This window comes from Amblyomma maculatum, chromosome 6, assembly GCF_055883805.1.
Source record: "Amblyomma maculatum isolate TAMU_Amacu chromosome 6, ASM5588380v1, whole genome shotgun sequence".
In the NCBI taxonomy this organism is placed as follows: domain Eukaryota; kingdom Metazoa; phylum Arthropoda; class Arachnida; order Ixodida; family Ixodidae; genus Amblyomma; species Amblyomma maculatum.
The window spans coordinates 21,461,465-21,485,504 of NC_139349.1; the positions used below are offsets into that span (position 1 = coordinate 21,461,465).

The window sequence follows — 24,040 nt, forward strand, 5'->3', positions numbered from 1 at the left end:
TGCAATCAGGTGCGTCAGAAAGCGCGCAGTCCTTGTGAAAACATCTCATGATTACCTACTTCACTGAGACATACGTAGTCGCTATCGCAGCTAAAATGTTATGTTTTGCACCTGTCACTGCATTGGACTCCAGACGCCTAGATGGTTCCTTGAATGACAAGCATGTTTTACTGTATAGAATGTGTGTGCCCGCAATAATTACTGTCAAGAAAAGCGAGCGAAAAATGTTCACTAACATTATATGTCTGTCTAATGCTCTAATAATTGTCACATTTTTCGCGTGTACCCTCTCACGTCGTTACTGAAAAATAAAAATAAACTCACCCATCTTTAGCGAACGAATAAACAGCACTGACGGCTTCTTTCATCATCTCCTCTTCTTCGGGCGTGTAGTTCGATTTTAAAACAACGTGCGCATGGTGTTTCAGAGCTTCGACATCACGGCTGGTGTCATGCAGGAAAGACAGCGATCCAAGCAAGTACATAATCTCTTCAGAATGAGCGACTCCCATCCACTCGGGCCAGTAGCTGTACGACGGGCGGTGGGCGAAGACAAAGCGGTAAGTGCTTATTCCTCGTCGAGCTGTCATTTCGCTCATAAGCTGCACTGGGCAGTCAAAAACCGCGTCGCCCAGAAGCTCACTGAACAGCTCGGTCACCTTTTCACTCGAGTACTCAGTGTCGGGATCTCCAAAGTAGGCTTCCACGACGCGTCTCGCTTGTGATACTGAAATGCCGAACATGGGCGCCAGGGCGACAGATATAGCAAGCCGGTAATCTGTCGCCAATATCTCCTTCAGTCCCGGAGAGGCGAACTGTATATTGTCGAGAAGCAATGTTCCTTCGTTTAAAACGTTTCCAAGCACGACTTCCTTGAGTGCAAGCTCCTTCCAGGTGTCTTCTACGAATGGATCATTAGGAAGAAATTCATCGCCGAATGCCGGCACGAACACTCTTTGTATAGGATCAAGGTCTTCGAGAGTCCTGAAAATGAATTCGGCATCCAATCTCCTCAGGCAAGATAGCGCGTCACGAAGCTGATCGTCCACCGTTCTTTTGACGTCGTAACAGCCCAAGTCACCGACGAGTTTTATGAACTTGCCTTCGCCTCGGTGTGACGACCCCAGAATCATTGTGAGAGGTGCACCGCTCAACATGACGCCTCTCTTGAAGAAGTCCCGGCTCTGAGGAGAGAGTGCGTGCAATCCCACGGAAACACCACCGGCGCTTTGACCCATCAGCGTCACATCGTTCGGGTCACCGCCGAAATTAGCGATGTTCTTGTGCACCCACCTTAGAGCCAAGTTCTGATCCCAGAGGCCCATGTTGCCCGGCAACTCGGGTCTCTCTAGCGAAAGGAAACCCATGATGCTCACTCTGTAGTTGAACGTCACGAACACAACATCGGACAAGGCGACGAAGTTCGTCGGGTCGTAGACGAAAAGCGCTGAATCACCCCACGTAAAGCCTCCTCCATGAATGAAGAAAATGACGGGTCGCCGACCTTCGCACTTGCCGTTATGAGAGCAGGCCGATGAGCGCCTCCACACGTTGATGCCGAGACAGTCTTCGGACGCGCTGGAGTAATAGTCGAGGGGTGCGCCTTCGACAAAGCGTAGTGTAGTCTGCCAACAGGGAGATGGCATTTTCGTGGCCATGTAGGTTTTGTTCCATGGTATAGCGGGTTGCGGTCTCTGGAACCGCAGTTCTCCGATCGGGGCCGCAGCATACGGTATTCCCAAAAAGGCATCCACATCTGTACCACCCTGCCTTAGGCGCTTTCCTGCGACGGGCCCGGAGACAGTTTGGACAATGGGAGCCGCACTTTCGCCATACCCACTATGTAGGAGGGTAAGCCAGACGGCGGACGCCGTCACGAAGGTCTGCATTTGCTTCGTGTAGCGTCGCATGACAAACCGCCTGAGGAGTGCCGTTCCTTTGCATGCCCGCTCGACTGCGTCTCAGAAAAAAAAAAAAAAGCCGTGTGGCAAGAGGGGCCGAACGCAGAAGCCACCCTGCGGCGTGAAAACTCGCTTCCTCGAACGACGCTTAGTATGCAGGAGAATCTTTCTGTTGTTTTTTTTTTCTTTCGCGCGTCCATTACCGTTGATAGGCTGCTCCGGCGTGAAAATGCCTTGGCCAGTTATGCACGGTGAATAAACTGCAAACATGAGTTTCTTTTAAGTCGTGTAGCTCTCGGCCGCTAAAATAGCCTCGTAGGCAGCGTGTTTCTTGACAGCATGAATTCCTGTTCCTATTCTAGTGTGATCCTTGGAAACTTGCCATATCTCTAAAACAAACGAAACAAAAAGGATAGAAAGACTATAGTAGGCCGCCGCAGATCATGTTGACCTTGCCTAACAGCCACAACTATCGCCCTGTCACAAGAACACTCGTTTCCGGGTACGAGGCCCGAAGCTTGTTTACAGCGTTGCAAGGTACAACTCAACGCCAAGTTTTCAACGTCACAGGATCTTCTCAACGCACAATATTTCTTCTGTTTAATCACTTTCGAAGACCACAGGACATCATAAACGGAGCTCGTTGTGCCTTAATTTTCGATTAGGCTCGGATCCCGATGAATTAAAACTAAATTGAAATGTCTTCAGGCGACTTTCTGCGTGACGTGTAGCACATGATTGCAAGTCGTAAGTTGAGCCCGCTATCAAGCAGATGTCAAATCGTCGACGAACAAATGTGTAAACAACTGTGGGAGCGACTAGACTGTTTATCGCAGGCATCCGCCGCCTGCATGTTTGTGAAGCATTCATCGCTGACGCTGCACGATTCCGCATCACACGCTCAGCCCTAAAGGCACTGTGGCGTGTTGTTGCACTCTTCTGGTAGCGACAAAGGCATTCCCCCAAAGCTATGGGGAACGGCGTTTGCTTTACGTCGGGGTTGATCCTTCGCGATTGCCCCAAATATATCTGCGGAAAGGTGCGTTCATCATTCTATCGTCTTGTCACACATAATCAGCATTTAAGAGTCTTTGACACTTTCTATTTCAACTGCGTGAGAGCCGTGTTATGTGCGACTGAAGGACTTACGCCGACGGGTTTATTCTGAAGTTGGCTCCAGCTGTCAATCTTGGCAAATGTGCAGCCAAAAACCACTATGCGCTGGCCTAATGCGTGCATAGAGTATACTGCGGTCATCCTTACTACGTAATGAACGCTTCGAGAGAAGTATGGTAGCAATCAGGCCTCTTCGTAACCTCGTAGAGACCATTACACGTGCTCTGGAGGAAGCTTCTTTGTTCTAAATTAACCACTGGGCTCTTACGAAACTGTATTGTCGTCAGTGGATGCAGCGGTTACTTAATCATTGATCAAGTCATTAATATTTGCCCTCTAGCAGTTTGCATGGCACAATCCCACCTACGTAGATTATGCGTGGTTCGAGTCAGGGAAGTCATTCGGAATGGCATCCGGAGATTCTACAATGCTCTTGCCAGTGAGTATCAATTGTAAGAAAAGCTATCACGCCACTTTCCTCGTCCCTGCACTAAGCGCCCAAAGCAGTGGTGAAATCTAGTGATGTCTTCGGTAGCTAAACGCTATGCACGTTGTTTCACGTAACTTGAGCCAAGATTTTAAAAATAAAAGACACTTCGGACGCGAATTTGACAGGAAGCATAGTGTTGGTACTAGCCTAGAATTACACAAACCTATCTTGCATTTCGATCTTACAGGACTAGTTAAACATAGTTGCTTGCTCTATTTTTAAACATCAACATTTCTAGGCCTCAAGCCTGGTTCGCAATGTTCGGCAGCTTCTTCTCAAATCGATTGTTATACTATTTTCAACATGATATGAAACTAAACTCGCGTAGTTAAATCCTCGCCACGATAACCGCTTTTCGACGATGGCGAAAAGCAAGGCGCCCGTGCTCTGTGCGATGCCAGTGCAAGCTAAAGAACCCCGGGGGATCGAAACTTCCGCGGCCCTTTACTACGATGTCCCTCATAGCCCGAGTCGCTATGGGATGTAAACTTTCACCATGAACATTCTCAAGCCATTTTCTTCGCGTTCCAAAGCAAGGCCGCAAAATATAGAAAACAGCCACGTGATTGGGCACTTTTACGGAACGCTAATTGTGCTGGTTTCTTGCGTGCTATAAATGAACCAATTCAGCAGCAGTGTGAGGGTAGGCACAGGAGCTACTACGCATTGCATTGATTAAACAATGATCAAAATTCAAAATACCTCCATTATGAGCAGGTGCAGTAATACGACTGCTGAAATTTAAGGCGATTTTTTTTTTTTTTTTACAGCCTTAGCCAAAGGGCAAATTTATCTTACAGCAATCGACGAGTATTTCTGGCGGCTGTCTTTTTGAGTTTGCGTTGAATAACAGCTTGAAAAGAAAAAAATTATTCGGGGCACACGTAATCCCTGTCTTTGAGGATGTGACACTATACGTTTCATGGCTCCCATTTGCCAACTCGCCGCGGATCCGTGTTCACATACTAATATCTAATAATAATTACTAATAGGTTAATTCTTTAAACAATATTTATTGCCTTAGGGCATCAGACGGGCATGTGATAAAGGATGAAAAAATGAAATAATTGATGAATACAGATTCGCTGAGTTTATGAAATGCAGGAAAGAACGATTATGTCGTACCTGCGTCCATGCAGGCAATATATATAAAGCAGGATTTCTCAATGATAGGCCTGCTACCGTCAGGGCAGGGTTACCGCCCTGACGGAGCAGGGTTACCGCCCAGGGTTACCGCGGGGCAGGGTTACAGCCCATGGAAGGATACGAGCACGTGTGCGGCGCCAGAGGGTACCTTGATTGATAAAAGGAGAGCAATGTTGTCCAAACTAAGGAACCGAGGTAATGATGAACATGGAGTCGTTTGCCAGCTCAGTGAATCTGCATAACTAAGGCAGTATATGTCCCGTAAGGTCCACCCAATACGTGTAGGCTGCGAAATGCGTGCCGCGATCTGGTGGATGTCCTGCCATATTACTGGGCAGCAGCTGACACGTCGGAGTCACCGTACTGCTTGAAGGGTATCAGTACAACTGAGAACGTGGCTGTGGAATCAGAGTGCATCTTCAACTGCAACTAGCTCAGCATGATGATGATGTAGGTGGTTCCGTAATTTAAAACAAGGAAGTCTGATTAAGGCTGGGCCTGCACGGACAATAGAATACTGCTCTTTCATCAGAACTTTGGATGCTCGTATCCACATAAACAATAGACCCTTGAGGCGGGTGAGCTTCTTGCTCTTCCAATGTCTGGTGAAGAAACGATACCCAGTTAGTAGATGCTGGCCTGCGATTATCTGTAGCTTGCTCCCCTTAGCTGAAAAAAAAAAAAAAATTCCAGGGATGTATAACTGGATTTAGCAGCTTAAGATTGGAGTGCGTAGTTTCATAAGCCCTGAATGCTCGCGTGAGGTGCAGTAGACTTAAGTCTAGAGCATCACGTGTCACTGCTGCAGAAGCTCATTGATGGTGCTGAGCTGTACGTTCTCTAGTAAAGCCACGACTGGTGTGATGCGTGAAGGCATGTAACGGTCTTCATAGGTTTTCGGTTCCCGGCTTGAAGGGTATCTCATTTCGCTCTTGTCCTCGCGCTTCTACCACCCTCACCAACTGACGTGCAACGGACTATCCAGCGCCACCCGTTTAGAGAGCAATTCTTGTAATCAAACCCAAAGTTTGAATAGCTTGCTTTTTTTTGCCTGAGGAAGCTAAGCAGTCGCTTATCCTGATTCACGAATCGTCAAATCCAGATTTTTTACACTTTGACTTTGTTTTAGTGGGGTGCCTGATCGATAGACATAGACGCATTGCACTTGGTGCATCTCTACGGTGTTCTCAAAGAGACTGGCGAACTACGTGTATGTGGTTTGTGCACGGACAGCAGAAGACCAATTTATGAAACATAATTAGAAGTAATATCCAAGGCTGGTTGAAGGGCAGCTTCCTGAAGGAGCAGATCTTGGTGAGTGCTCTCCAACCATGATATCGTCAGCGTATTGCAAGAACTTAATTTCATGGCCGCCATTTAGCCGTCATGTCAGCAGGAAGAATGCAAAATTATTAAAATGTAAGTGGCAATAGTCAGCCTTGGGGCACACTACGTAGCAAAACAAATGATCGGACTACTTCACCACTGAGGCGTATTCCAACTTTTCTGCCTTCCAAATACAATTTAACAAAGTTGCGCAGTCCCAGGGGGAGGTGAAGCATGTCAATCGAATCCGGCATTGCAGTGTGATTGATGTTGTCGTATGCCTTTCCAATGACCATTGCGAAAATTGTACGCAATCTCTTAATTGGTTCGCGCACATTCTTCAGCAAACATTATTGTGAGAAAGGCTACCAGGCATAAATGTAAAGCCCCTATTTAACCAATCCGTAATAACGGGCCAGGAGCAGCCTGTCTTACTTTTTTTTGTGTCTACAATGGTCGTGTAAGGCTGATTCTGCTCTCATTCTCCCTTATGAAAGAAGAGGCCCGAGGGAGCGGCTCCTGTAATATCAGCCACATCATGTGGTCACATGACGTCAGGCAAACCTGCTTCCAGTGAGTGCCCAGCCATGCCAGCCATCAACTACCTCCTTTTCTTCCCTTGTTTTGGTTAGTCCCACTTCACAACCACAAGAGAAGAGGACTTTTCTAATGGCTCACTGACAACGCTAAGAGCGGGAGCCTGCTCCGGTTCTTCACAGAAAACCATTTACATGAGTTTCTATAATATGCCTTATGGCAAGCTTGCGTAAAAAAAAAAAAAAAAAAAATCTACTTCCTGCCAAAGCGACTGCCGTAATTTTTCGCTCACAATGCCGATGCCGGATTTTCTGGAGAATGAGGTCTTAGACGCTAAAAGAGAAGAACATTGCCCTCGTATTCACACTCTTATTACATGTAGCATGTCATGCGATGTACGTTCAAGGTTTCTTAGCGCTATGTAACTTCAGTTAAGATTTTACTGCATGGCTTGGCAGCTATTTCAATCTGCTGGTTGACGATATAAGAATATTTAGGAAATAACGCTGTGTGTGTGTGTTAAATTCCTTGATTTAGCACACAGATGTGTTCTTGCAACTACACACTATGAGACAGTGGTAGATATGTTAACAGCAAACGGCCGACTGTGTCACCTGCAACCTTACTGTGCCAACTAGGTCATGCCTTCGCCCTCTCAGTGTCACTTTAGCTATTGACTTGAGGCCTGCTCGGCGCTTCGTTACGAAGTGACGAGAGGAAGATGGTTTTCGTAGTGATGTTTTCACAGATGACACCAATGCACCGAAGTGCAGGCTTCCATATAGATAACGTGCTTTGCAATGTTCTTTCAAGTACTCACGTACCGGTTTCTGTTTTATGCGCATCGTGTTTCTCAATAATGTTAAGTACCTCCTTACTGCTATCTGGTCATGCTTCTCAGATATTCCTTGCGTCCAGAGACTCCCCGCCGAACAGGTTTCCTGCGACTGGAGTTTTACATATTATTTGTTCAGATTTCGTGGCGTATCAAGGTCGATCACTTTTATCCTCGGTACCTTTGAAATACTGGTCTTTTTTATGCATGTGACGTACTTCGCAATCAAGGCAGACTGCCGACATTAGTGATACCGAAGTTTGGTGAAATTCTCTATTCTTGGCCTATCTTTCCCCCGTATGAAGGCGTTCCCTTTTGCGAAAAAGCTTCAATTTCTTTTTTTTTTCTCTCACTAGCCCCGGGCATTGTGCGACAACTTATTAAACAATAATGTGGTTTGTCCCCGCTGCCAGCAGGTCATGTCGTTAAACATAGTCGCCATTCTTTAAATAGCAACGAGATTAAACGCTGTACAAGGCAACGTCTTCTCTTTTTAGAAAGATGTTGCCTTAGCCTAGAAAAAAAAAAAAGACTGTTTTTATTGCAGATATATGTCGGAATAATTTCACATTTCTTCATTTGCAAATGCGTTAATGGTGTCCGTTGCCTTGTGCCTCGTGTTTTATGTCTTTCTAGTATCGTTATCATAGCCAACAGCCGTATTCTTCTCGCAGCACGACGGGTGATAGCCTTGCAACACTCATTGTTCTAGGCGCGTCGTAGCTGAACGGGAGATGAGGCAGCGCTGAAAGCCGCGCCTACAAAGGTGCTTGGCACGATGCCAGCTTGACAGAACACTGAGCCTCCAGTGTCAAACTTCCTCGCAGTTTAACCTTGCCTGACGATGCGCTGCAATGTTGGAATATGTCCTCAGCGAGCACTGATGCACTAAGGAAATGTTAATGGCAGTTCCCAAGGAACATCACGCGAGAGCTCAGAGACAAGCACTAATCTACTGGCCAATGATGGGTTGTACGAAACGACCCACCGCGATGTCCATTCCCAAATTCTATTTCCGAGGAATCTGAATTTGTATGCCTTTCGAAATAGTAGAAAAGAAAAACTAACTAATGCCAAGAAGCCACTACTGCTTTTGATATAATGTCGCCACTTAGAGGAAAGAAATAAAAATTCACATTCAGAGCTTCAGCCTTTCGAGTGAATAGAACAGGTGGCGAAGGAGGAAGCTCAAGTAAAGTAATTTGCTCGAATCAAGCAGAAGAAGGCGGATCTTTGCTGACCTGACAGTAGCTGATTTAAGATACTTAAGGGTATGCTTCGCGCTAAACGTCATGGCTCAGCTTTGGCTTGTCAGTGGAACTCGAAAGTCCGCAACGCTTGCGCATAAAACAGCGTGCAAATAAATTTTGATTGGGGGTTATTGAACGTATTATAAAATGGCCCCTTTTTAGACAACGTAAGAAACACCAAGAAATCGATTTCGCGGTCCATTCGCTTCCCGTCCCCAGCGCTTCGATACCGCCCATTCAACAAGTGGAGTAAGTTATTTGCTGACAAAAAATGAGCCTGTTGCTCCATATGTCAGTTATTCATGCTGAGCAGACCTCTTCGCGCCGATTGCTGCTGTTATTTGACTTTCATAAAATTTGAGTGAGAAAAAATCTTTTATCTATACTGTTTCAAACCATAAAAAAGCTAGAATGTCTTTCTCACAAGTTTTGTGATTCACCGCTTGGGTATAACATTTTGCATGCTAGCCGCATTTTTGACAAAGAAATGTGACCCCCCCCCTCCCCCCTTAAATCCAACTTCATGTCTTAAAGATTTCTTTTACCAGGCGGGTGTCGCTATTAGTACACATTCGCAGTGCAATTTTTCAATTGCGCAATATTTCGCCAACGTAATTGTCCAAATACGGGGCCAAGCGTAATTGGTTTTTCCGAATTGTAGAAAGGGTTGTGGTAATTACTAATAGAGACTTGAAAATCTACAACTGCAGCCGGCTACCTGTCTGCAGTGGTTATAATGTTAGCTATTAGGATTTAATTAACCAATTTAATAGGCAACATTACTTACCTCTTTTATGATGTCCGCCATAGCTGCTATTACTCTGCCGAAAAGGAAATCTCCTTATGTAGTTAAGAAGGTTATATTGAAATTAGGGGCGAGCTTCCCTGAAACACATGGTACAGTTCTGCTTTCTATTTGTGATTTATTCTGAATTGTACTATCTTCATGTCCGGACAAAAAAAAAAATGAATCTTAAGGTTGATAAATTTGCCTGAAACAAACAAAGAAACAGAAATTTCTGAAAAGAGCTCACGTACTTGTTGTTTGTGTTCCTTCCGCGTCGAAGCTTCTTTTTCGCACAGCACATTTTGAGGCGAAAGCCTTTAATGGCTCGTACTAACGGCGTCTGGCGTACTGTCCCACTATAGGGGTCAATCAAATAACGGCGTCAAGCTAAACGCACATCATAAATCATCTTGTCTACCATGAGGATGATAGTTAAAAATACATAAATCTTGTCTCCACCGAGAATCGAAACCCCAAGCCTTGGATCCTCAGCCGAGCGCTTTAGCCAACTGCACCATGGACGTGAAACACACGTGATAACTCTCTTTGTCTACCATGATGATGACAGTAGCGATCACAAAGAAGGTGCAATGAGTCATAATAACATTGATGTCATTAGCAATGATAATATCGGTGCACTGAGTTGACAATGATAATGAGAGCAAACGTGATAAACCGTGTGCCCTAGTACGCTTAGGCATTCGCATTTCTGCAGTGTAGTTTCCACAATACTCTCGGAATTTTTTTTTTTTTTCATTTTGAAAAGGAACTCAATCTGCAAATATCTATTTCCTTTTCCTCACTACAAGGCAAAGTCGTAACATCAACGCTCTCGTGCTTTGCATTCGTTTCTTACTTCATATTTTTACTCGCTAAGGCTGTTTTCGGAAGTTAAGAACCCTTTCAAAATTAATATATAATTATTTTTTTGCATGTGCATATGTTTCGTTCATAGCGCAGTAAACCGTAATGTCAAAGGCAGGTTAAGCAAGGACTACGATAAGGCACCAGTTCGCCGAGATAAATACGTTGTACCATAACGCTGCTTGATTGATCTCATGTAGTATAAGACTACACAGGGGGAAAGGAAGCGGGGGGGGGGGCACGCAGGATTACTCCTTGCATCAAATTCAAGTGAAGACAATTGACTGTTGCCCCTATGTACAGCAACATAATGAAACAACGCTTGGAGTATTTCGAGGTTGGTTCCTGGTGGCCTTCCTTACGTTGCTAATACGTGATGAAAATGCCTTTTTTTTATTTTTACTTCTCTCTTGTCTGGAGCTCGCTCCTTCCAGGAAAATTTCCGCGCTGGCATCCGAAGGTGCCGCGACTAGCCTTGAGTTCGCAATCTATATGAAGAAAGAGGTAACTGCAAGATATCTTTTCCGCTTCAGCAGCCACGAGAAAACGTTTTCAACGGCCAAATTCCGCGATTGTTTTCGTATTCTGTGCGCTTCCTCTCACGGAGATGACATAGAATGAGTTTATTTATTTTGGGGGGGTACTGTGTATTTACACGCACTGAGAACCAACAAATATTTGCTGGAAGAAGAGAAAACAATGGTTTAATTGTGGAACGTGATTTTATTGACATGGGAAGAAAAAATTTTATGGGGCACTTTCGATCACTAAACTGCGATGAGATGAAAGCGTCTATCGCGCGGTGGTCCAAAGACCTTCACAGCGGCACCACTTTCTCTCTGTTTCACTCCCACCTTCGCGATGACGTGATAGCAGCACCCAAAATATAAAGCCATGTTTTAATCGAGCCGTATAAACGTGCCTGCGTGACCTAGAGATAACGTGAATGCAACGCACTTGGCAGGCTGATTGTGATATCACCCTCCCATATGAAAGGAGAGGCCCGAGTTGGCAGCTCCTGTCAAACGTACGTAATGTCAGGAAGCCCTACGTCCAGTTAGGGCTCATCCATGTCTGCTGCCAGCTACCACCTCCGAAGTAACGAAAGCGTTACGGACGGACGGACTTCATCTGCGAGCATGAGTCATTAAAGGCTATCGCCTTAGAATAAAAAAAATGACTTAGGTTTAATGCTGCTAAATCTAGTTTGGCGAAGCGAAAGCGTCTTATTGCTTGGTTATGCTTTGGTTAGGCTTAGGTTTAGACGTAAGCAAATATGGTTTTGCAGAGGTTAAACTGCCGCGACAGTGGAGTCGAGGACGTTATCAACTACAAAGAAGAACATGTGATGCTGCATCTACCGTCAAAGGTAAAGTGGTGGTGCGCCATTTATGGCACCCATAGGTAATAGTTTAAAAACTGATGAGCCCCAAAAATTATTAAGACTCGCCATCTTAAGACTTTGACGCAGGCATTCCTACGAGGAGGGAGGGTATCATCATTCTGTCCTTGGCAGGATAATGAAACGGCGCAACGAGAACAGCGCCTTAGCTGTCGCCCGAGGAAGTTTTTCGCATCGTTGCTACCATTTACCTTACTGGTACGCAAGACCACCCCAACAGTACCGAAGGGTAGCGAAGGAGAACGCTCATGAATATACATGGTGATATTCGTGCCGCAAAGAGTGTTTTCGGTGAACTAAGCGATTCTTGGTCATCACCATGACCGTTTGTGAATATTTTGTCTGAGCTTTTTTCTTTTAGCCTCACACAACGCACTTCTTCATGTCGGGCAGATAAGCGACCTTACCCTTGGAAAGATAATGGCCAACTTGGTTTTCTGGAATTTATGAGACACAAATGCACGTGAATTCTTCGGCAGCACATAAACTCTACTTACTAGTCCGTGTGCATGCACGTTCTTGTGTGCGCGCAATACGTCTTCTCCGTTCACCTGCTTTCATCTGTTTTTCAAATCTTTTTCCCTTCCTTCCTTTGTAAAGACCAAGCTGAACCACTTTCCGCGGAATCGCTCCCCTATTTATTACACGCTGCATCCCTACCACATGTGCAGCAAAATCCAAGAAAAGAATGCCCCTGTAACGGATACTTCCTTTCACATAACAGTTGAATCTGTCTCCATTTGCACTGATATTGCATATCGAGTAGAGTTATACGCAGTCTAGCTATTTGCGCCATAAATTGTTTTCTTGCAGTACAAACCTAACGCCTTGTTACGTTTTTGGCAAAAATACTACAACATGAGTGGCTCCGGTTTCGGCATGTCTCATGCCCCAAGTTTCCTCTTCATAAATGGCTGTTCTCACTGTTGTGACATCATCACTGTTGTGAAAGTTATTCTATTACGGTGTCAGTGTTTCCGAGCCCAAACGTACTCGTCGAGACGCAGGCGACCCCTACAACTTCAGTCTTTCGAGTTTTATTACGATTTTTTTCTTCCACTTCCTGCGCACATCTGGCAATAATTCTGCACGCATACACACTCGCACACGCGAAACCGCTAACGCATACCAATGGCGCGAGTGCATAAAGGAACGAACCTCCGCTCTTGCCCATACGCGCGGTTTACTCAGGTTCACTCTTCCTTGTTGACGGCTCTTTTCATGCCTGCAGCATCGGGCACGCTGTTATTGCTGTCGTTCCGGCTTCTTCGTTTTCGCTTCGCTCCTCACTCGCAAGAGTAGTTCACCTTGAAGAGACCGATACCCCGGCCGCTTGACGGCTATTTCAATGCCGTAATTTCCCTCTTCGTCGTAACGCACAGCGCATGCGACCTCTGTAGAGATCGCCAGAAGTTTTACGTGAGAGTTTGAACGTACTTTCAATAGGCGGCGCTCTGCACTGGGCACTTATAAAAATCACTAGAACTCTGAAAGCGCCGCAATCAGCGGCAGGCGCGCGGGCAACATTTGGTTGGTGTTACCAGGAGTGGTCCAGCGCGACGAACGCGTCGTCTGCTAGGCGACGAAAGCTCCGCAGTAGCTCGTGGTGTTTCCCCTACAAAGGCCTCGTTGATTGATTTTGCGCGGAAATAAAAAATGATAATATTTAAGACTGAAACCTTTTAGGGACGAAGGTTTAAATGCATTTAAAACGTAGCACAACTGCTGCACAGCCACGATCATGTTCTTTCCTCCCCGGGCGTGCGCGAGATGCAAGCGTGTTCCATAGCGCTTCAGCGCAGGCTATTCTGCATTATATATCCGAAAAGAGTCATTCTAAAAGGCTCGCAAACGCATTTTTTCGAGACCAGGCAAACTATTTACTGCAGTCTTATATGCCGCGTTCACGTGAGAGCTCGCCTGAAATGTGATGCTTATAGAAAGGTATTCTCTTAGCGCTTGCCGTCTCATGCCCGCCTGTACTTCCCTTCGTCTTGTCGCACGCCAGTCCGGTGACTTTTTTGGCGGCTCCACCTACGCTAGCGCGCGAGGCCAACGTTCTGAATTCGCGGCTGGATGGCACTCCCGATGAAAGATATTCGCGACTGCTTACAGGGAGTGGAGGAAATGGGGAGAGGCTAGTCTCGCCGTGCAGACAAGCTGTGCGAATGAAGACAGTAGGCTAACGGAAGACTCCAGAAACATTGAGAATACGATGTGCTCTCAAAGTGACTGAAGAGACCAGTGCACGACCCGTGCTCGCCAGCATATTTTCAAGACGTTAGTCGCACAGCAAGCTATTCAGGAATACCAACGCTCATTCGTACCGCTCAAGCCATCGCCCTCGAAAAGTAGTATGCTTCCACCCTCTCATGAACTCTCCTTGCTGTCGGCTCCTAAGGTTAAAGAACTCAAGCTTATTTATTTTGACACGGAACCCTCACGCTCCGCACCCTTCACGGCCCATGTGTGGTTTCGGGCATTATTTTGTACATAAGGGAAAAATTCAAATGAGCAACATATATTAGCAGATCAAAGATATAGTTGCGAGACTCATCACTCATTAGCCATGAATGACCTCCAGAAAAAAAAAGCGCGCGAAACTTCTCCGAAAACATAGCTGTCACGGACAAAAAATGTTCCTTACCGAACATAATTTGCATGAGTTTCTATAATGTGCCTTATAGCAAGCCTGCGTAAAAAAAAAAAAAAAAAAAAAAAAAAAAGAAAAAAAAGAAAAAAAAAAGAGAAGTTTAACCTTTTTGAGGGAAGACAGGACGTCTTATATACACATGCCGCACAGTGCGCGAACGGTAGGGGATGTGTTTCAGCAGCAACTAGAGAAGACGGGGCTCGGTAGTTTGCTGCAGCACCCGAAATTCGACCACAACAGAGGCAGAAGAGGTGGCCATCGCGCTAGCTCTAACACAACAACAGGTCAAAATTATAGTTACAGACTCGAAATCAGCGATTAGAAACTTTGACGCGGGCCGCATATCGGCCATAGCAGCAAGAGTGTTGGCCAGTGGTCCACCACCGGCAGAGCAGGTCGCGCTCATTTGGACACCGGCGCACCAGGGGTTGAGGGGGAACGAGAAAGCGCACGTACTGTCCCGAGGATTAGCCACCTTCCGGGATCCGACTTATGCGCAACCCCGTACCCCTTGCGCGATGAGGAGCCCCTGCAGTTCGACGATGACCTTAACACCTACCAAGATATCCTAAATCATTACAAATTAAGCAGATCAGTACTACTAAAACCGTGTAAGCAACTCACCAAAAGCGAGGAGGTTATGTGGCGTAAGCTACAGGCTGGAGTATTCCCGAACCCCCAGCTTTACAGCAATTGGCACCCGGAAAGTTTTAGCCCCAGGTGCAAACGTTGCGATGGCATAGCGGACATGATCCATATGATATGGACGTGTCCTAGATTTGGAGAACCTGACAGAACAGATGAGTCCTGGGAGGCACTACTTCTCAAGCAGGACGAAAAAGGGCAACGAGAAGTCATCCATCTTGCTCTGGCCGCTGCTCAGGTCCAAGGGATCCAGGTCGACGGCTGAGGGGGAGGACATGGTTGGTACAGAGCTTCGCCCCGGATCCTCACCAACCTTTTGACGGGTGCAATAAATGTTATTTCTCTCTCTCTCTCTTAAACGGCAATAAAAGCACATTCCTTAATCACTGCAGCACTGGCAGTTCTGGCCACTTTCGAAGCGCGAAACCAAAGCCTAGCAGACGCAGTGCAGAATTATGCGCACCCACCATTGACGCAGCCTTGTCGTCGCCAGGAAAACCGAGCCGTCCAGAGGCGGCTGCTGCCGTTCGTGAAATGCCCGTATCATTCATCCAGTAACTTATATATCTTTTCAAAAATATTGTTACGGTCCGGCAATAATTCATTAAGCGTCATCTCACTGTCATCGACCATCTCTCTGTCCTCTGTTCTGTTTTCATCGGCTTGCCACGTCGTAACATTTGATTGGAGGTGCGGCGTACGTCATCCCATTCCTCGCCTTGGAGCATCGACGCCATCTGTAAGCTGGGACCATTGATCGAGGGCCCAGGGACGTCGCCGAGCAGATTCGCCCCAGCCCTTCAAGCCCAGACCTGACCAACTACCACCGCCCAGCCCACAGCCCGGACCTGAAGACAAGGAGAACAGACAGACCAACCAGAAACGAGATGAAGGACCCGAAAGACCCGATTGACCCGAAGGAACCGATGGACACGAACACGCAACCCTCGCCCAAGCTGCCCGACGTGACCTCAAGCCATCGGTCCTATGGACTCTGGTGACGAATGGTTGACAGCTCCAGGGGAGGCGGATCACCCACGCATCAGACATCATACCGGCAAGCCATTCTATTCTTACTTCTTCCTCTTCTTCAAGCATCCAGACACCCCCATCTTCATGCCATGGAATCATCAAATCGGTAAACTTCGTTGTCCGCGATCGAGACGATCGCTCGGTGGCCCCGGGTCATGTTACGGACGATCAAGGAAAAAGAATCGGGCAGTGGCGCTGACAGGAATGCTCGCGCTAGGCCCGGCAATAATTCACTAAACGTCATCTCACTGTCATCGACCATCTCTCTGTCTTCTGTTCTGTTTTCATCGGCTTGCCACATCGTAACAATATAAACACAATATACCTTCGTATTTATGTTTATGAATTTGTTGCGTAAATGGGTAACCCACCGAAACCAATGTTTCTCATTGATTCTTTATTATTAGTCTCTGTTATCTGGTCATAAACGCAACGAACTTGATAGCACCTGGTGTTTTTAAGCTTCGTAAAGTTTACTGTATCAGTGTGAAGGTCGGATTTATTGTTTACAGAAGTATGTATTTTTTTGAAGCATCGGAAGCTATGTTTCTCCTTTTATTTTTTTATTTTTTTTTTTTTCAATATGCTGAATGCAATACTTGCTCAGGTTTGTTGTATACATTTGCATTTCTCATGCCTTGAATTGCTTTTATTTTGCCAACTTATGACCGTTCGAAGTTCTACATCTCAAGTGAATGCACTAAAGAATTGGAAGACATGCGAATTGCTGGGTATTTTATTTTCTACTTTAAGCCAGCACTAGGTATATTTTAAGCTTTAGGGAGACCTTGTGAATCTAGCTGCGGTGGGCCTTAGCAAAGGCATTCACCTCCTAATCCACAGGCAATGTTCCCGAACTCGATCGAGGAAGCGTCATTCCGGCGCAACTAAAATGATAAGAAATTGGTCGCCTAACACATTTGAACGGAACTAGAAGAGCAATAATTATGTTTCAAGCGGCTTTTGCTTTATCTAGAGTTTCATTTCGGATTATATTCGCAGAGTCCAGTTCAACGATATACGATACGTTGTATAAAAAAGTTCAATTTTAATCCTAATTACTAATCATCAGAAGTTAGGACCTCTGTGTAGGGCAATTAGACTAGTTTAGTACAACTGTACTCGATATAAGGTACAGTACAATATATGACTTGAAAGTGTAGCATCCATTTCAATTTGAAACCTCAATTAACTAATTATCAGTAATAGTTTACGGCGTGCAGTTTATCCACTGCAATTATACTCGACAGAAGCTGTCTAACAATGTACAACTTGAAGCTATAGCATGAATTTTAGGTTTTATTCACAATTAGCGAACTAGCAGTAATTAATGCCAGTGAATAATTAGGCCATAAAATTAGCCTAGAGAAATTATACTGGACATAAACTATCTAACGATATATAACTCAGTGATGTCGTGCAAAGTCCAAAATTTATTAGCTGTTATCTAATTACCTTTTCTCACTTATTTATCGCACTTACTTCATTAATGCTTGCAATTAATTCAGTGCTGTTATACTCGACATAAGCTACGAAACTATATACTACTAGGGTTGCTGTGACTTGATGTAAATATTTGACATAGAGATTGAGATGCGACTTTTGCACTTAGTATATAGCGCTAAAAACGCGCCAGTAGGCTAAAAATTCAGAAGGTTCAAATTGATTCGGACACTTGTACACTATGGCTCACCAGATGGCCCACAGCATCGCATCAGAGCTTACTCCTTTAAACACTTACTTTACTGTTACTTACTTACTTTACTGTTACTGTTACTGTCCTTTAAACACTTACTTTACTGTTACTTACTTACTTTTACTGTTCGCAGTGCAACGCTGCGAACAGCGCTTCCAAGCGCTCGGCTCTTGTCCCCCTCTTGTCCCCCTGAAGATGGCCGCGGAAGTCTTCACCCCAGCTCATTGGCCGGTATAAGCGACTTCCCCTCCGGCAGTTTTTTACAGCCTATTTGGGCTCCAAACGGCACAACAACACGCCATCCGACGTACATACGGATCTGTAGAGCTGCCCACAACGTCGTACTTAATTTAGGGCCTCTGTAATTTACCCATCGGGGTAGAGTAAACCAAATTACTATTTCACATACTAAAGCGCTAACCTTATGAATGAATATAAGAATAGTTATACAAATGGCACTCTGCATTTAATAGATGAGGTTGTGGTCGACGTAATTTCGGATTTACTCGATAGGCGCGTCTTTGGAACGTATTCGCAAATGTCGCGTCTGGAGGCCTTGCCTCTCGAGGTATGGTCTCGATTTGCCAGTGAGGAGAAAAGGACCAGCGTTACGCTCCAGCTCAAATATTTTTCCTTTTTTTTATCTTCGTCAGAAAGCAGGAACTATCGAGCAGGAACTAGAGAGGAGTGGGTTCATTTGCCAAGAAAGGGGGAAAGGTAGTTCTGAGTAATGATTTTCAGGGCCTAGTACGTTGTGCTCTGCTAGGAAGACTGACGAAGGGCGCCTTAGCTTCTTCTATGCACATAAGATAGCCACGAATGTATTAGGGCGGATTATGAATGCTATGCATGAGAGCCATCGATGAAGACATACGCCAGTAAAAGCATCAAGACATGTCCAAATTGATAGGGCTTCTTGCAATGTCCTTACATGCTGTTTTGCTAACGTCTTTTTGTATTCTTCTTAAAAATTCAAAATCCACCTTTGTCCTTATCTGGGTTAGTGATAGTAGCGACAGACTTCCCGACTTACTCGTTTCCCGGGAAAAGTTCTGACGCATGTCCTCACTTGGTTTCCAACCCTATCATGATATGGCTGATTAATTCTATTCACGCCGTGCCTGAAAGACCGGGGGTCTCGCCAGGAAAGTTGATGCCAGCATAGGTATTTGGGATGTTTGACGAAATACGAGTTACATCTGTATCTTTTAGGCTATCAATATAATGCCACGTGATCTGTACGAACGCTTCTTTTTTTTTTTTTTTGAACTCTGTGATGTATAATTGAAGTATTAACGAACCTTGTGTTTCTAGCTTAAGATCACTTCTAAGAAAGTCTCGGTCTTAATACGAAGATACTTTGATGAAATATAACACAGAGACGGACATTGGTTGCTGGGCGCGGACTTTAACTCGGAAATCAGATTTTAATCAATTTAATTTTCTTCATTAGTGAGTGACTATGTCGATGAAGGCACTCACTTGCTTTTTTTTATTATTATTATTCTGAAACAGCATTCGGGGCTGCAACCGTATCCTTCTCTTCGACTGGTGGGTTGATAGTCTTTATTCCTGATACCTCTTGGGACTAGCGGCATTTTATATCAAAACAACATATCAGACAATTCAATGTATATATAACAAGGAAATATGCCGGAACGCTCAGTATTTCACCTGTCACCGCTTGTGCCGGGAGTCCGGCTTGACAAGCACAGAGCTGAGAGTTTAAATCGTATGCCTCGAAGAAGGTAGAAATGTACAGATTCCTGCAATTTGTCCTTTCCTATATAGTGGCCTACCGCAATGGGCCAAGTATGCCTTCGCGTACGCATGTGTGAGATGCCAAAACAACTCGTGACACAACATCACGCAAAGCTTCGCTATAGCAACGGCTCGCATACGAATCACAATCCAGTGGCCGAAAATAGTGCCAAGGAAGAGATTGCATTTTATTTATTTTGCTCGAAGGCCCGATAGGGGCAATTACATAAGGGATGGGTTACAAATAATATGGTCGGAAAGTGTTACAACAATAAAAATGACTGCGAAGATTGTCGCCGAAGTTTGAGGAGCACATAATGGCCTCAATATCACGTATCAATATCGCTCTAGTCTGCAATGATGTGGGAAAAATGAAGCTGAAAGACTAAGAGTATACCAGCGCGTGGTCGAGAAACTTGTAAAGGATGACGAGTTTCGTGAAATATGTGGGCTGGTGAGACAATGTATGGCGCGCAGGAACTGTAGAAAAATGTGCAAAATGAGCAAATACTGGCGATGCGGCGGCGAGCTGAGAGAGAGAGAGGTGTGATAAATCGAATTTATCTTTCAACCCTGTACGCTGTGTCGTAAGAGTAAAAAAAAAATGAATATCTGGCTGCTCTATTTCTGAACTGCTTCGAGCGCGCTGATAAGGCAAGAGTGAGGCGAGTTCCAAATGGTTATTGCAATTCCACTTTCGATCTAAGAGACTTGTATGCTAATAATGTTACATGTCCAGGGGCATGGCGAAGATCCCGTCGTAAAAAGCGAAGTGTTCTAATAGTTGATATGATACCATCAGTTATGTGCGTACTCCAGGACAAGTCATTACTCAAAGTGATGCCTAAATATTTATACGATAGACAAGACTGTATATGGACGTTATTACTTACGTATGGGAAACCAAGCGGGTTATAGCGGTGGTGAAAGGACAAACGTTTAGATTTACGAGGGTTAAGTTTCATTAACCAATCGGCACACCATTCCTGAATGCGGTTAAGGTCGTCTTGAAGAAAATTTCGGTCGATTAGGGTAGCAACTGAGCGGTAAATGACGAAGTTCTCTACGAACTTACGAATATTAGAATGTACGTTTCCTGGTAAACCATTAATATAAATTAAAAACAGAAGTGGACCAAGACAGACCATTGAGGGACGGCAGATACTATACGAATGGAGCTAGAATTGTGTTATTAGCAGGGGCAAACGGTGAGCGATTAGTTAGAAATTCTTCTGTCAATTTTAAAATATCGCAGGCAGTATGAACGTTTTAGTAGTAAACGTAGGTAAACACTTTCACATAATCTATGAAAATGTCGTTGGTTTGTATATTAGCGCCAAGATTAACGTGCAAATCATGAAGAAAAATAGCGAGCCGCGTTTCACATAGAGAGAAGGATGAAAAAGGTTGTTAGAGTCGAGAAAACTGATGTTTTTTGTGTCAATGGTGTGTTTCATAAGTTTTCACGGCACGCTAGAGGAGTGAGACGGTACTTAAGTGGAGAAACTGTTTTGCCCGATTTGAAGACTGTAACCGCCTTACCGATTTTCCAGTCGCCTGGTAGTCGTCCTGATTGAAGTGACTGTAATTAATCGAGAAAAACTAATCGTGAGCCACATATCTTACCTTAATTAAAGAACGTTATCTGCATAGTACACATATAAATTAAATGTTCAGTGGCAAAACCTCAGTGCATCGTGCAAGAATGTAGGATCGAAAATTCCGTTTTGCACGATATGCCCTTATTCTTATATTGCATAACGAGGTTCTTCTTTACAAATTATTTGTATGCCTTGAAACAATCTGATGCAACGCTGTTCATTCCGTAATATTTATGGAATACTGCGGATTGTCGAGGGAGATTTAAAAAAAATTTAATTGGAGCCAAAGTTGTTTGTTTTTATGTTTTTGAATTTTGGCCGATTTTCACTTGGTGTGGCAACATTTACAGAGGTCTGGAGCTACAAAATGTGCCTGAAGAGAAAACAACAACCAGTATAATACAAAGAACACATTCAAGAGCAACATCGCAATGCATTTTGACAGAATATACATCTGTAATACTTTTCCAGAGCCAATTACATTTTTCCTAAACCACTGCAGCATCCTAAAGTGCTTTTATAGCTTTTCCAGAGATAAATGTTTGATAGGCTTATATTTTATTGAATACAAGCAACGTTCATGGCACCTCGATTGTAGTTTTGTTTTTGTTTTTTCTGAACACACCCATACATAGTGTCTACGCAGTCTTTGAGTGCCTATTTTGCTTTAAAAATGCTGCATGTTCTCACGTGGCATAAGGTTGCGCCAGTGTAATGCGAACTACGAGACAACCAGTAGGCACAAGTCGTATAACAACTTACAGCTACTATAAAGTGTTACACGTGTAACACCTTACAGCCACATACAGCTACTGTGGTGACCCTGCTTATGCGCACCCGGAGAAACCACAGATGCTATCTATGGAAATACGCTTCCTTCATTTGCAATGTACAGGATGTTCCGGGAAGCTTGACTAGAGATCTGGCGCAGTTTCAAGGAATCTCTCCTAGAACTGCACAAGCATAAGGGTTGGTGAATCCGTGCGGTTAGTGCTGTTGAATTTGTGTAATATGATATATGAACTATTTAAAATTGTGACATTGTTGCACAGCTGTAGTTTTTACACCTACGGAATTTCCTGTTCCATCATGGTTTTTTCAACGGTCTGAGCGCTAGGCAACCGCTTCGCATTATAGTTTTGGAGGGCTGTGAAATGTTTGGTAGCATGATTATCGCAGTAGAGCCAACTAAAAGTGGGCAGCACATTGAATATCAAAACGTTCAGTGACGGCTCTATTACTAAAGCAAACAAAAGATCAATTCGCTTGTAATAGCGATGCCAACGGAAACAGTATAGCGCAAACAGAGATGTTCGTTTTCGGGTAAGACCCGTTTTCCCGTTTCTGGAGCAATTAGCTGTGCCCACGGAACTTGTTGAAAGCTCGTATCAAAGCACCAAAGCAGAAGCTATTCGAGCGATACTTTCTGATAAAATGGTTCTTTATGCGAGTAAGTCTTTATAAAAGATGCACTCGAGCAACTTTTAGATGTCCAGAAAACGTTTGAAAGAGGAAAAGTTGTGATGCCAAGCTTCGATCTTCTCGTAAACGTCAAGCTACAGAAGAGTGGCAACAGGTTTTCTACGATGATCGGCAAAAGCGATCAAAAAAAGCTGTTTTATTTATGTTACCTAAGAGCAGTGCCAAGTTAGTAAAAACTTGTTGTGAACATTTTTGTACGAAAATCTCCATAAAATAGGGCTACAGTCTAAAACCGAACGTATCAGACAAAGAAGAAAACCAGTTGACAATGTGAAAATTGGGTGCTCAACTCGATCTATTCCAGAAGCGCCTGCCAAGTCAAACGTTTCATGACTACCGACCTCTATATATTTCCGCGACGGGCGATGTAGGCTCGCTTCGCGAGGAGTAAGCAAGCCCCACAAATGAAAGTGTAGAAGTGATGAACGATTGGAACGACGCTACTGTGCTCTACACCAGGCAAGCAAATGCAACGTTGACGTTGTTGTGTCAATGGCAGCTGAGACGTTGAGCGATCGTTCTCTCAACTTAGATACCTCCAGAGACCAGACAGGTCGCGGATGGAAACCGAAATGTTGCTCATGCAGGTGGTTATGTATGTTAATAAAGGAGTTTCAAACGTTGATGACCAGTTCACGTGAACAACATTTTTCTTGTCCAAAAACTGACCGTTCCACGTCACTAACAGTATTAATTACGACAGAAACGCTGAATTATGAAATACTTTCTTGAAAGCAACCCAAAAGATGACCCTAATCGTTACCCACCGATTAGGAGTAATCGAAAAAATTATAAGGCTGTAAATTTAATTCGATAAAACGGAGTGTTTACACGAAAGACACTATTTCTCGCCTATTATCAATTCGAAAAATAACGCCCGATTTTTACCGCACGAATTTGAAAGCTCGAAAACGAATAACCCTATGTATATATGACTTCTTTAGAACGTTTATGCATCGTCGTTGGCCCGCACAGTGGGTGGCAATCGAAACCTATAGCATTTACTTGTTAGCACTAAATAAGACATTTTTGGTGAAGCTATGCGGCCGAGGATGCCGGGCAGAGATCAAGCGCAGAAATGGCCGAATTGTCTTAGATACCAGCTGAATTTTCAAACAAACGGGTCCAAACCTGTCAGATGTGTCATCCCTTTTTATCCGAAATGGCATCGAGTATATGGCGCCGCCTGAATTCCCTAAAACAGCCTGTCTGGCGCAGAATTATGGTGTGTAATTTGTTTGCAGCAATTGGTGCTGTATACCGACCATCTGAAGACGGCGGAAATTTTGTACTGACTTCGTCGTGAAACTTCATGATGGCAAACTGATTGTTTGTGAAGATTTCAATGCACCATATGTCAACTAGAATTCATTGATCGCACCTGGCTGCGACAAGGCTCTCTGTAATACACTGATCGACTTAGCTGTCTCATTTCATTTATCTCTAGTTGTTGATAACCCTACTAGGGAGTGCTCCATTTTGGATCTTCTGCTTGCCACGGCAGATTAATGCGTAA

The 24,040-nt window shown here is 44.5% G+C and overlaps 1 protein-coding gene across 3 annotated transcripts in view; it reads left to right on the top strand.

Moving 5' to 3' along the window:
- LOC146185226 (acetylcholinesterase-like) overlaps positions 1-24,040 on the top strand; it is a 332,565-nt gene that overhangs the window by 162,912 nt on the left and 145,613 nt on the right. For 2 of the 3 annotated variants that reach the window (XM_084606196.1, XM_084606195.1), the window contains one exon: positions 429-560. In XM_084606196.1, the coding sequence (XP_084462322.1) occupies positions 429-560 (132 nt within the window). Of the gene's footprint in view, positions 1-428; positions 561-24,040 lie in introns of those variants that run through there. The other variant, XM_084606198.1, reaches the window with a different exon arrangement.